The sequence below is a fragment of the Macaca thibetana genome, chromosome 4 (assembly GCF_024542745.1).
Source record: "Macaca thibetana thibetana isolate TM-01 chromosome 4, ASM2454274v1, whole genome shotgun sequence".
NCBI classification, from domain to species: domain Eukaryota; kingdom Metazoa; phylum Chordata; class Mammalia; order Primates; family Cercopithecidae; genus Macaca; species Macaca thibetana.
The window spans coordinates 43,184,423-43,197,620 of record NC_065581.1 but is presented as its reverse complement, the minus strand read 5'-3'; the positions used below and the strand labels follow the sequence as shown (position 1 = coordinate 43,197,620).

At 47.2% G+C, this 13,198-nt stretch overlaps 1 protein-coding gene across 12 annotated transcripts in view; it reads left to right on the top strand.

Annotated features, from left to right (window-relative positions):
- The window catches only part of TRERF1 (transcriptional regulating factor 1), a 227,846-nt gene that overhangs the window by 178,624 nt on the left and 36,024 nt on the right, over positions 1 to 13,198 (top strand). For 7 of the 12 annotated variants that reach the window (XM_050789433.1, XM_050789429.1, XM_050789427.1 and 4 more), the window contains 4 exons: positions 4,625 to 6,318; positions 8,670 to 8,716; positions 9,612 to 9,762; positions 10,892 to 11,200. In XM_050789433.1, coding sequence (XP_050645390.1) covers positions 4,882 to 6,318; positions 8,670 to 8,716; positions 9,612 to 9,762; positions 10,892 to 11,200 — 1,944 coding nt within the window. In that variant the 5' untranslated portion in view covers positions 4,625 to 4,881. The remainder of the gene's footprint in view (positions 1 to 4,624; positions 6,319 to 8,669; positions 8,717 to 9,611; positions 9,763 to 10,891; positions 11,201 to 13,198) is intronic. The other 5 variants (XM_050789434.1, XM_050789435.1, XM_050789436.1 and 2 more) reach the window with 2 other exon arrangements.

Genomic DNA, 13,198 nt, shown 5'->3' with positions numbered 1-13,198 from the left:
CTGCTATGTCCCAGTCCCTGAGGACACCACATGGGCAGGCTGCTGTCCCTGCGTCACAGTGACTGGGCAGCCAGTCGGGAGATAGGCATGGAAGTGGGTCGCCTGACTGTGACATGGTCAGTGCAGAGGAAAGGCGGACACAGGCTCTGTGGGAGTGTAGAGTGGCACCTTAAGTTCTGAGTGGACATTTCTTTGTTGAGCCCACCCTGGAGTCCTGCTCTAAGGAAGAAACTGACTGAAGAAATGGGAAAGTAGCAGTTCTGTTAATTAGTTCATGAATGAAAAAGCTCCTGGTACAAATTACCCAGTAGGAATTGTTACACATAATGAGCAAAACGGTTACCTTGTTAGAAAAATAATAGAGACTTGAATCCTGAGTTGGTATTATAAGAATTCTGGGAGATTGACTAATCCACCAAGAACAACAGTTTCCAGGTTTTAAATGATATGCTTAAAATAGCCTTTTGGCAAGATGCTAAACCACGGCCTAGCACGCTACCATCTGTATAAGAGGGGCTGTGCACCAGTATTCTTCTATGAGCATAAAGTGTCTCTGGGAGGATATATAAGAACCTAATTCACTGTCCCAGAAGGGGTGCTGGGTGGCTAGGGATGGGGGTGGAGGGAGACTTTTCACATATGCTCTTATTTTTACAATTTGCATGATTTTCACTTTATTTACAAGCATTTGTTTGGGATAATTTTTGCTGTTTTGCATATCCATTTTAACCTTTTGAATTTTGAACCATGTGAACCTAGTACCTATTCAAAAAATATTACATTTAATGTAAAATAAAAAGCACATGGTTTTGCCATTATCTCCCTACGGTGTTTTAGGAAAAATCATTTTCTCTCTTTTTTTTTATTTTATTTATTTATTTATTTATTTATTTATATTTTTATTTATTTTTTTTTTTTTTGAGACAGAGTCTCTGTTGTACAATGCTTGCTTTGCTTACCTTTCCAGGGTTTAGCAGTTTGGGAAGACTTAACAAAGCAAACATGTCAACAGAAATTCAATTATCTAGCTTCCATTCTACCCACAGGGCCACAGGAGAGAGACATGAAATCAATAGTGCTCAAAGTCGGGTGAGTTTCAACAAGTAGTTCTTTCTGGGTGTGGTGACTTTGTGTAAGCCTTTTAAGGAAGGTTGAGTGGAGAGGTTTAAGCCTGGTAGAGCATTCTGAAATAGCCAGGCCTAATGCCCAAAGGATAATACTGTCAGATGTCACTTTAAGGCCCACTACAACTTACCCCTTTCTTACAAATTTAGCCTGATCAATTGGTGAGTTCTGGACAAGGACATGATGTCCCAGCGTGAACTCCTGAACCTGACTCCATGCCTTTGTTCATGCTGTTCCCTGTCCAGAATACCCTTCCTGGTCCTCTCCACCTCTGTAAGCCCTATTTGTCTATCAGGACCAAGGTGCAGTCTGACTATTCTTCATGAGAACTTAAGAACTTCTTCATCTATACTGAGTATCTTTTTCTGCCTGTCTCAGTTCACTGGGATATTTGATCATTGTTTTCTAATTTTTTCTCATTTGTTGATCTATTCATTCAATAAATGCTGCCCTAATTCAGCAAATCCTTATTGGAGTCCTGCAGTGTGCTGGGCATTATGGTAGGTTTGAGGAAGAGACTCCTAGGTAAAAATAGACCTGGTTCCTGCTCTAATAGAGAAAGATCCATTAACGAAATAATTGCACTGGTGGAAGTACAATTACAAGCGGAGGAGAGTAGTCTAAAGGAAAGGAATATGGTTTTATGAGAACATATAAGAAAGGAATCTGATGTAGACTTGGGGATTGGGGTCAGAGTCAACTCTCTGAGAATGTGTAATTTGAGCTGAGATCTGAAGGATACCGTGACCATCTGAGCTGGGGGCAGTCATGATATTGCTTAAAATCAATAAGGGGTCAGAAAGGATGGGTGGTGGATGAGGGAAGAGCTCTCCAAATGTGTGAGGAGTGGATGTCTCAGACTGGGTCCTAAACACCGTTTGAGCAGCGAGGTTCATTAGTCTCCTTGCCTCTGAAGCTCAGCATCCTCATGCCCAGCATCCTTTCACTGCTGCAGCCATCCTTGGCCAGCCTCCCCTTCCACCCATGGCTGGCCTTCCTCCACCCTTCCCTCCACCAAATGCAACCCTTCATCTGAAGTTTTCCGTCTCTTTCTCTCATAATTCAGAAAGGGACAGACCAACTCAGCTCACTCACAGGTAGAGGGGGACCTCAAACTTTTCTGTTTAAAATCCTCCCTAAAATAATCTTTTAAAACTCTTTGCCCCTTCATACAGTTTTAAGTTTACACCCACATTTTTTTTATCATACATTTGCTGAAGATACAATTTCCAGTATGTTGTAAACATTGATATTTTTAAGCAAAACTATTACATCATTGTTTTAAATTTATCCAGTGGAATCTAAACACCATAGCAATTTAATACCTCCCGTCATCCATTTTAAAAATGCATGAACACCCTCTTTAATAGTCAGTGTTCCTTTTTCTTCTGGAAATTGTATTTTCATTTCACTTGCTCCGTGGAATTTTATCCTAATGTGATATGTGTAATATATTTTCATGCTTGGAACTTTTTCACTTGTTTCCTTACCATATTTTTCTGTAACAATTTTGTAGAAAGTTGAAACTCTTTTAATTTCCTAAAATCAAAAGATCTAAGTATTAAAATGTTCTTCTGGCTTGAGTTATCACAATTATTAATAGTACACAGTTGATCAAAATAACATTAAATGTGTTACTAATTTTGATAAATAGTAAACATAAATAGTTAAATTATATTGAAAATGCATCTCTAAATGAAATGGTGGTACTGGGTAACTTCGTTGGGGGGGTGACTTTTTAAAATAAACTTTTTTAAATTGACACACAGCATATATACCTTTATGTATATGACTAGGTCATAGCGTATAGCTTGAATTACAGCAGAGTGAGAATGACCATGCAGTTCCCACCAAGGTCTAGAAATAAAACATTGCTGGTGCTAAGCTATATTTTCAATTTCATTATCCATGGAAGAATATTAGTTATTGCTAGCATGAGACAAGGATCAGCATTTATTATGTTTCCATTTTTCATTCTTCCTGATGCAGTACATGAGAAGTTTGCCCTTCTTTTTGTAAAGAAGGGTGATCAGGAAAGAGAACGCCTAAAAGGACAGCTTGTACCTCTGCCACCCATGAGTTCTAGAAAGAATTTCTGTAGAAGTTGAGGGTCTAGGAATTGAACCTTTTTTTTTTTTTTTTTTGAGATGGAGTTTTGCTCTTGTCACTGAGGCTAGAGTGCAGTGGCACAATCTCGGCTCACTGCAACCTCTGCCTCCCGGGTTCAAGTGAATCTCCTGCCTCAGCCTCCCAAGTAGCTGGGATTACAAGTGCCTGCCACCATGCCCAGATAATTTTTGTATTTGTGGTAGAGACAGGCGGATCATGAAGTCAGGAGATCGAGACCATCCTGGCCAACATGGTGAAACCCCGTCTCTACTAAAAATACAAAAAATAGTTGGGTGTGGTGGCAGGCACCTGTAGTCCCAGCAACTCGGGAGGCTGAGGCAGGAGAATCGCTTGAACTCAGGAGGCGGAGGTTGCAGTGAGCCAAGATCGCACCATTGCCCTCCAGCTTGGGTGACAGAGCGAGACTCCATCTCAAAAAAAAAAAAGAGATGAGGTCTTGCTTACTATGTTGCCCAGGCTAGTCTTGAACTCGTTAGCTCAAGCAATCCTCACCTCATAGGTGGGGGTACAGGTGCATGCCATCACACCCTGCTTCTCTTATTTTTACCTTTTGATTACATGTATCTTTTTCCCCTTTGTAATTATTCATGCAACTCATCACCTTTTCTGACTACATGCTTGAGAGCAGGCCTATGTCTTAGTCATTTCTCAGCATTGTGCCTTAACAGTTAATAGGTGTCTGATAAATATGTGTTGAACAGATAACTTGATTAATGCATATCTTAAACCTCTTTATATTTCCCACAGGTCCTAGAATAGTGTTGGGCTTTCAATAGCAGGGTCTCAGAAGAATGGATGAATTAATCGATGAACAAAACAATGAATTAACAAATCAATGAACTACTGAGCCATTGAACAATGGCTCGAAAGTAAGAGTTTGCATCTCATGTGAGAATTAAGATCTGCAGACTCAGTGAAAAGGGTGTGGAGTGCAGTGCATGACACTGGCTATTTCTAATTGAGTCTCCTGTTTCATATATATACATATATATGAATACATATATATACATATATATGTATGTATATATTTTAGAGATAGGGTTTCACTCTGTCATCTAAGCTACAGTGCAGTGGTGCAGTCGTAACTCAGTGCAGCCTTAAACTTCTGGTCCCAAGTGATCCTCCTTCTTCAGCCTCCTGAGCAGCTGGGACTACAGGCGCATGCCACCACACCCAGCTAATCTAAAAACATTTTTGAGACGGGATCTCCCTATGTTGCCCAGGCTGGTCTCAAACGAACCTCAAGTCTCAGCCTCCCAGGTAGCTGGGATTATATATTTATTTTTATCACTGGTCATGGTAGATATCAATTGCTCATCACAAAACATCCAAATAAATCCTTTCCTGTGTTTTGCCTCTTGCCTTGCAGGTGTGAGCGCCGTCTCCTCACCGCAGTGCTGTGTGGTCCGTACCTCAGCCAGGGAGAGGATGTGAAACCCTCCGCCCTGCACATGAGTGGTACAGGCCAACAGGAACACCTGGCTCCAGCCACGTTCACAGACATGTCAGCCGTGGAGTAGTGCCGACACTTTCTCTCAGCTTCTCAGGGTTTCAGTCCTTTTGGGTTTGTTTTATTTACCTTTTTTATGGTTTTGTGGCTGGACGTTCACAACCAAGGCAGACAGCATGGGTGACCAGCAACTGTACAAGACCAACCATGTGGCCCACGGTAGTGAGAACCTTTTCTACCAACAGCCACCACTTGGCGTTCACGGCGGGCTGAACCACAACTATGGGAATGCAGTAACAGGGGGCGGAATGGATGCCCCTCAGGCCTCGCCCATCTCCCCCCACTTCCCTCAAGAAACGCGGGATGGTCTGGGCTTGCCTGTTGGCTCCAAAAACCTTGGCCAAATGGATACCTCGAGGCAGGGAGGGTGGGGAAGTCATGCAGGGCCTGGAAACCATGTCCAGCTACGTGGAAACCTGGCCAACTCAAACATGATGTGGGGGGCACCGGCCCAGGCTGAGCCCACTGATGGCTACCAATATACCTACTCCCAGGCCAGCGAGATCCGGACCCAGAAGCTTACCAGCGGTGTCTTACACAAGCTGGACTCTTTCACCCAGGTGTTTGCCAACCAAAACCTGCGAATTCAGGTCAACAATATGGCCCAGGTGCTGCACACTCAGTCAGCAGTGATGGATGGAGCCCCTGACAGTGCCCTCCGCCAGCTGCTGTCTCAGAAGCCCATGGAGCCCCCAGCACCGGCTATCCCTTCCCGCTACCAGCAGGTGTCCCAGCAGCCTCACCCTGGTTTCACTGGTGGGCTGTCCAAACCAGCCCTTCAGGTCGGGCAGCACCCTACCCAAGGGCACCTGTATTATGACTACCAGCAGCCACTGGCTCAGGTGCCAGTGCAGGGAGGACAGCCACTGCAGGCCCCACAGATGCTGTCACAGCACATGCAACAGATGCAGCAGCACCAGTATTACCCACCGCAGCAACAGCAGCAAGCCGGGCAACAGCGTATCTCCATGCAAGAAATACAGACGCAGCCGCAACAAATTCGCCCATCACAACCACAGCCGCCGCCACCGCCGCCGCAGCAGCAGCAGCTACAGCTGCAGCAGCGGCAGGGTTCAATGCAGATACCTCAGTATTATCAGCCCCAACCCATGATGCAGCACTTGCAAGAGCAGCAGCAGCAACAGATGCACCTGCAGCCCCCTTCTTATCACAGGGACCCTCACCAGTATACCCCAGAGCAGGCACACACTGTCCAGCTGATTCCCCTGGGCTCCATGTCCCAGTACTACTACCAGGAGCCCCAGCAGCCCTACAGCCACCCCCTCTACCAGCAGAGCCACCTGCCTCAGCACCAGCAGCGTGAGGACAGTCAGCTGAAGACCTACTCTAGCGACAGACAGGCCCAGGCCATGCTGAGCTCCCATGGGGACTTGGGGCCTCCTGACGCAGGAATGGGAGACCCAGCGAGCTCGGATCTGACCCGGGTCAGCAGCGCCCTCCCCCATCGCCCCCTCCTATCCCCCAGTGGGATCCACCTCAACAACATGGGGCCTCAGCATCAGCAGCTGTCTCCTAGTGCCATGTGGCCCCAGGTATTCTCCCACTGGAAGTTTCTCTCTATACCCAGTGTGCTACAGGGTCAGCCAGGGCTGAGTCTACAGTGCTCAATCCTCTCTCCAAGCCTCCTCAACCCTTTTGTTCTTTATTCATTCCCCAAACATTAACCTACATGTGTCACACACTGTCTGTGCCAAGCACTTGGAATACAAAATCAATCTCTGTTAAGTCCTTTGGCCGTGGAGCTTATAATCTACTAAGGAGATGACCAGAGTACCATATCATGCCCTAAATGATTCACGTAATGGTCAAGACCTTGAGTAGGGTGCCAGGGGACCACACAGTGGTGGTGTCTCAGTTCCCTTGGATCTGTGTGCTCAGGATATGCTCTGTGACATTGGTCCCCCTTTGGGAGGGAGACCACGTTATGACAGCATTTCTCAAAGTATATTGCTCAGAACAGTCGTTCCACAGTGTTTAATGGATATTGCTGGGGAAACCAGTGGGTTCTCTGGATAAACTAGGGGGTTCTTTTTTTTTTTTTTTTTTTTTTGAGACGGAGTCTCGCCCTGTCGCCCAGGTTGGAGTGCAATGGCACAATCTTGGCTCACTGCAACCTCCGCCTCCTGGGTTCAAGTGATTCTCCTGCCTCAGCCTCCCAAGTAGCTGGAATTCCAGGTGCGCACCACCACACCTGGTAAGTTTTTGTATTTTTAGTGGAGACAGGGTTTCACCATGTTGGTCAGGCTGGTCTCGAACTCCTGACCTCGTGATGCGCCTGCCTCACCCTCTCAAAGTGCTGGGATTACAGGTGTGAGCCACTGTGCCTGGCCCGTTTTTCTTTTTAGAGACAGGGTCTTGCTCTGTCACCCAGGCTGGAGTGCAGTGATGCAATCATAGCTCACTGCAGCCTTGAACTCCTGGGCTCAAATGATCCTCCCACTTCACCCTCCCACATAGCTAGGACTACAGGTGCATGCCACCATGCCTGGGTACTTTCTTTGGTTTGGTTTTGTTTTGTAGAGACAGGTCTCCCTATGTTGCCCAGGCTGCTCTTGAACTCCTGACCTCAGACGATCCTCCTGCTATAGCCTCCCAAAGTGAAACAGGTTGCTGTACTGCAGGACTTTTTGTGGTCTTTAATATGGTAATGCATTGTGAGTCTCCCACACACCATGTGTGATTGCGGAGATGAAAACCTTAGCTGCCCACATGATCCAGGCTGGGAAAGTAAATAAGCAAAACTGTCTGGTATGAGACCTTAGGGAGTGGTGGTGACTGGGGACTAGAGAGCAGATACCCCATCCCATAGCATTCTCATTAAGGATTTTTAAAAAACAGTCTAGCCAAACAAACATGTCTGCAGGCCGGTTCAGCCTATGCACCATGATTAACCCTTGATTAGTTCCCAAAAGTATTTGACCAGAAAACAGCCTACTATGTGCTGGGCACTTTTCATGCCGTGGCTTATTCCAAGTGCTGCAGTCAGATGACAGCCGTGTCTGAGGAGAAGGCGACCCCAAATGGGAACTGGTTGGGTAGAGAGAAGGTTCTGATGGAGGTTGAAGGCCAGAGATGAACTTCCCCTTGAGTTTGCTTTGTCTGAGGCTCAGAAACAGTAGTAACTGAGAGCCTTTGTAAATATAGGAATGAGATGATTTAGATGATTTGGCTAAGGCTTTTTAAGAAGAATTCCAGGGCCAGGTATGGTGGCTCACACCTATAATCCAAGCACTTTGGAAGGCCAATACAGGAGGATCTCTTGAGCCCAGGAGTTCAAGACCAGCCTAAGCAACAGAGCAAGACCTTGCCTCTACAAAAAATCAAAAATTTAGCTGGGTGTTGTGGCGCACACCTGTAGTCCCAGCTACTTGGGAGGCTGAGGCAGGAGGATTGCTTAAGCCCAGGTGGTAGAGGCTGCAGTGAGCCATGATCATGCTACTGCACTACAGCCTGGGTGACAGAGCAAGACCCCGTCTCAAAAAAAAAAGGGGGGAGGAATTCCATCAGGAGGTCTCCTGGCATAGTGCTGTGTCTTCCAACTCTCTTCTGTGTCCTTTATGGGAATGGAGCCTATCTGTGCACAGAGTGGGTGCCCTGGGAGAACAGGAAAGAACACGGTGGGGGGTTGCGTCTTGGTGGGCTTGTTGTGGCTGGCAGCAGCTCCAGGAGTGGGGGCGGTGGTCCCAAGTCAAGGAGCAATTCAGGGACAGATGTCAAATGCAGAAGAGCGAGGGCATGAGTGGACATGAATGGGGTCAGCACAAGGCAGACGGCAGAAAGAGTCCTGGAAGAGTACCTGATGTTCCCACTGCTCGAGGACTTCTCCCTTCAGAACACGTTTTTTCTCTTCTTTTTTTCGGTGTCCTGTTTGGCTCAAAATTAGATGCACCTACCTGATGGGAGAGCCCAGCCAGGGTCCCCTGAGTCAAGGTAGGATGAGTGGAGCCTTGTTGGTATTTTGGGAGACTGGGAGGATTTTCTGGGGTGTCTCTCATGATTCATTTCTAAATTCCATGTCATTCCTCAAAGAAGTGCGTAGAAATAATAATAGCAGCTGCTGTGTTTGAGTGCATACTATGTGCTAAGCACTAGGCATTGTGTGTAGTAAAGTAACCCGTGAGAGTGGGTATGATGATGATGTGCCTATACTCAGTAAGCACTCAATAATTGTTAGCTAGTATGATTGTTACTTTACAAATGAGAAAACTGAGGCTCAAAGAGCTTAAGGTTACACATCAAGTAACAGTGCTGGGATTGACTGCAAAGCCCATGTTCTGTCCACTGTGCATTCATTCAGTATTTATTGAGTATCTACTGTGTGCCAAGCATAGAGCTAGGCTTTGAGAATGCAGCAGTGAACAGTACAGACTGGCTTCCTCATCTCATGGGCATGGTCAATAAAGATTTAGCCAAACCTGATAAACTGCTAAAGTGTGCAATACAGAGGCTGCCCCAGGAACTTGCACAAGTGTCTGTAAGCGGGGAGGCTTTTGGAAGAGCTGGGCTCAGGCCGACCCTTGAAGGGTAATAAGCTATTGTTCCCAAGTCAAGATCCATTGCCAGAAGTCCTGACGTGAAGAAGGACGTTTTGTTCAATTCTTGCATGAGTTTGAGAAGGACTTTTCCCATTCTGAGCCTCAGCTTTTTATCTGTAAATTGGACTTTGTTCTCTAAAGGGCATTGGGCTGATACAAGTGGTGCCATGGACAATGGGATCATTGGATGAATGATATGGGTTTGTGGTGGGTATGAGGTCTTGTGGCAAGTCACTGTTTCGCCTTCCTCAACGTATGTGTCCTCTCCATTTGGCTCTACCCTTGAGCAGTGGCCAACCCAAAGGAGTGTTTGGGGAGCAGTTTGATGCCAAGAACAAGCTGACATGCTCCATCTGCCTGAAGGAGTTCAAGAACCTGCCTGCCCTGAACGGCCACATGCGGTCCCACGGGGGAATGAGGGCCTCCCCCAACCTCAAACAGGTTAGCAGGAGTCAGTTTCCGGTCCTTTCTAGGCCGTGTGCTGCTTGCTTTGCTTTGCTGCCATCAGACAGAGAGTGATGTGAGCCCCATGCGGGACCTGGCGAGGCACAGTCCTCCCTTGACAGGAATGCTTAGGCTTTGACGCTGGGAGCCAGCCAGGTCAAGCAGCCCCACTTCCCCAGCTTTATGATGAGTAAGGGTCAAAAACAGAGGCTCTAGAAAGCCTTTTAGGTCATCCCAGCCTCTCTCTGCCTCCTGGGGAAGACAGCAAAGGAACACATGTAAATGCAATATTATTTTTAAACTTCTGCTGCTTGACACACCCAAGACCAGGCCCACTGGGGCCTTCCAGATTAATGGTCAATGGCGAGAGAAAGCTAATATAATCATCAGGCTCTCAGCCAGAATTTTCTGTTTACTGATGCAGTGGTGTTTGGCTCAACATCCAAAGATCCTTAAATACCCTCTGGATTATCCAGGTAGGATACCCAGATAGTAAACTATCCACAAATTTTAGAGTTAGATTAAAATCAAAAAGTTTTCTCAGAATTCTTTTAATATTGTTACTCTGAATTTAAATCTATGGGATTAAATCTCTGTTGACCAGAATTTTTGATTACCCAGATCACTCCATCTCCTGGCCATGCCAGATTATGTTTTTTAAAAAAGCTTTTGTCTTTACTTGTTAAAAGTACATGTTTTGTATCTCCAGTGTGGTTTCCTGACCTGAATAAAATATAGGATGGAATGCCTATTTCCATTTTGACAAATGAGTAAACTAAGGCCCATAGAATTAGAAACTCCTACACAAGATCATACCTTTTTTTGGACTCATTACAAGTCCATGTCCTTTTCTTTAAAAGCTGACACAATTTTTAAAAAATAATTTAATATACAAGTAATGCATGGTCAAGATTTTTTAACTGTAGAAAATGGAGTCCATGGCCTCCTCTACCATCAGCTGGCATCACTCCAGCCAAGGGACTCAGGATTGCAGGAAGGAAATCACCCTGCAGTGGTTCTCTATCACCCATACCTGATGTCCTGGAGCCTTTCAGGAAAAGCAAAGTGCATCCCCCTTGTGAGAGCTGCTCTCAGCCCAGGATCAAAGCCTTTATTGTCTGTGTAGGAGGAAGGAGAGAAGGTCCTGCCGCCTCAGCCCCAGCCGCCACTGCCGCCTCCGCCTCCGCCTCCGCCGCCGCCACAGCTCCCTCCCGAGGCAGAAAGCCTCACGCCTATGGTCATGCCCGTGTCTGTCCCTGTCAAGCTTCTCCCGCCCAAGCCCAGCTCTCAGGGGTTCACCAACAGCACCGTTGCCGCCCCCTCCGCCAGAGACAAGCCAGCCAGCTCGATGTCGGACGACGAGATGCCTGTGCTCGTGAGGATGACCCTCTCTCCCCCACACTCACCCCAAGGGGCTGTCCCCCGCACGCCTGCTGTGAGTTGCTGCTCTGCCCCACCTGCCTGGGTGGGGACTTCCCTTTGCTTTCTTGGAGATGGGGCAGCCCTTCCAGAGTCACTGACCTGAGCTCAGACATGGCTTGGTCTCTCAGGGCTGAACCCCCATGGCCACATTGGGAACCCCATCCTTGTTCACACTGCCTGCTGCCCATTAAATGCCAGACTAATGGCCTGGGTTAGATTCTGAGAGACCCGAAAGTGTTCCCAGGTTTAAACAGAGATGATCATTCAGCTGGGAATCACTGGGACAATCATAGCCATTATTGAAATATGGAAGTACTCTATCCCAGAAAGTAAGCAGCTGTTGCCCCAGGCCCTGGCCCCTTCCCCAGGATCTCCAGATCTCCCAAATCCACAACCAAAGAGGTAAACACTGTCGCAGCAGGCTTCCAGGCAATAGCCCTGGCATCCATTCTGACAATCAGCCTTACCAGATGCTTAATATTTTGTCTGCTTAAATACCCTGGAAAACCTAATTCGTTAAAGTTCCCAAAGTAGTTCCACTGAGAGCCTAATCTCAGGAAAGCAAAGAGATTTGTTTTTCTCACTCACTGTTGTCCTTTCTCTAATTCTAAGTGCTTCACTCAAACAGCTTAACTTGGCTCTGGGAAGGGTTTGTCTCTCTGTCTGTCTGTCTCTCTCTCTCTCTGTCTCTCTCTCGGCCCCTAGGGAATTTGTGACCTGTGTGGTTGGGAATATCAAACCTACCCCCTCCCCACAAAGTGGTATGTTGGGTCATATTTGTCCTTAGGAATAGGCAGCTGCTGAGAATCCAGGAGGCATAAGGGTAGGCTGGGCCAGGATAGAGGGAGAGAAGATAATGAAAAGAACTAGAAAAGTCCAGAAAAAAGCCTTTATGGTTATCTACGTAACACCAAGTCCTCAAAAGAAAAGAAACTGATGGAGAACTGAGGGGAAGATTCTCATAAGCTGTCAGGGCTTGGGGGTCAGCAACAGGCAGAGATGAAATGACACATCCAAGCTCCTTCTTTGCCCAGGGAAGTTCCTGATTTGGTGGGAGAAACAGTGTCTCCTTGGGGAAACAGTTCCCTTGGGGAACTCTGAATTAAGGGTTCATAGTTACATGGGAGTCAGAGTCCCAGGCACACACCCCACCCACCTACCCATTCAAGATGGTAAGAGAAAGACAGGGGCAGACAAGAAATGGATGCCTCAGGTGTGACTGGATGAGAACACACCAGGGTAGCCAAAGTCATTAGGGACTGGGGAGGGGCAAGGGAGTTTGCTCAGGAGATCATCATTAGAGTTCTGAGCAGGGTTTTGAAGGAAGAGATGACCTTGGCTTAATGGAAGGGTGAGAGAGACCTTGTTGGTGGGGGCGATAGGCTGAAGTGGAAGCATGTAGGTGAGACTGAATACATGTGAACAAGGCCCTGGCACTTGATGTAAAGCAATTAAAACATCCAGGAAGGAGCCCCGAGTGCCCATCTCAGCTTGGCTCCTAGCCAGCTGGGATGAAGACAGCTGGGACCTGCCCCCACTCAGAGCCTCAGTTTACTCCCCTGACCTTGGTGGGGTTGGACTCATCAGTGGTTCTCAGCCTTCTCGGTGGGCAGCTTTTTAAAGTTTTCAGTTGTTGGCCTCACCCCCAAAGTGTCCAAATAGCTTGGTGAAATGGAACACTGTAAGTGCTTCCTCTCAATTGACAACCAGACTTGACATCCTGGGTGGCTTCTCTGGCCCAGTGGCTCAGAGCCTTGCCTGGAGGATTGGAAAATCCAGGTTTAGAGCTGGAGTAACAGGACAAGAAGCTGGAGGAGAAGGAGCCCAAAAGGGACCTCTGGCCCTGTGATCAGAGGTCTGGATTGCAGTGCCGTGTTGAGATCGTATGAGGTCTGCATGTTCTTGGATGACTTTATCTGTTACCCGGGAACAGGGTGTATCTTCGGGCTGCTCCCCTTGTGAGGGGCCCAAGTCTCCTTCCCCCATTCTCCCCAGCCCCTCTCTCGCCTCA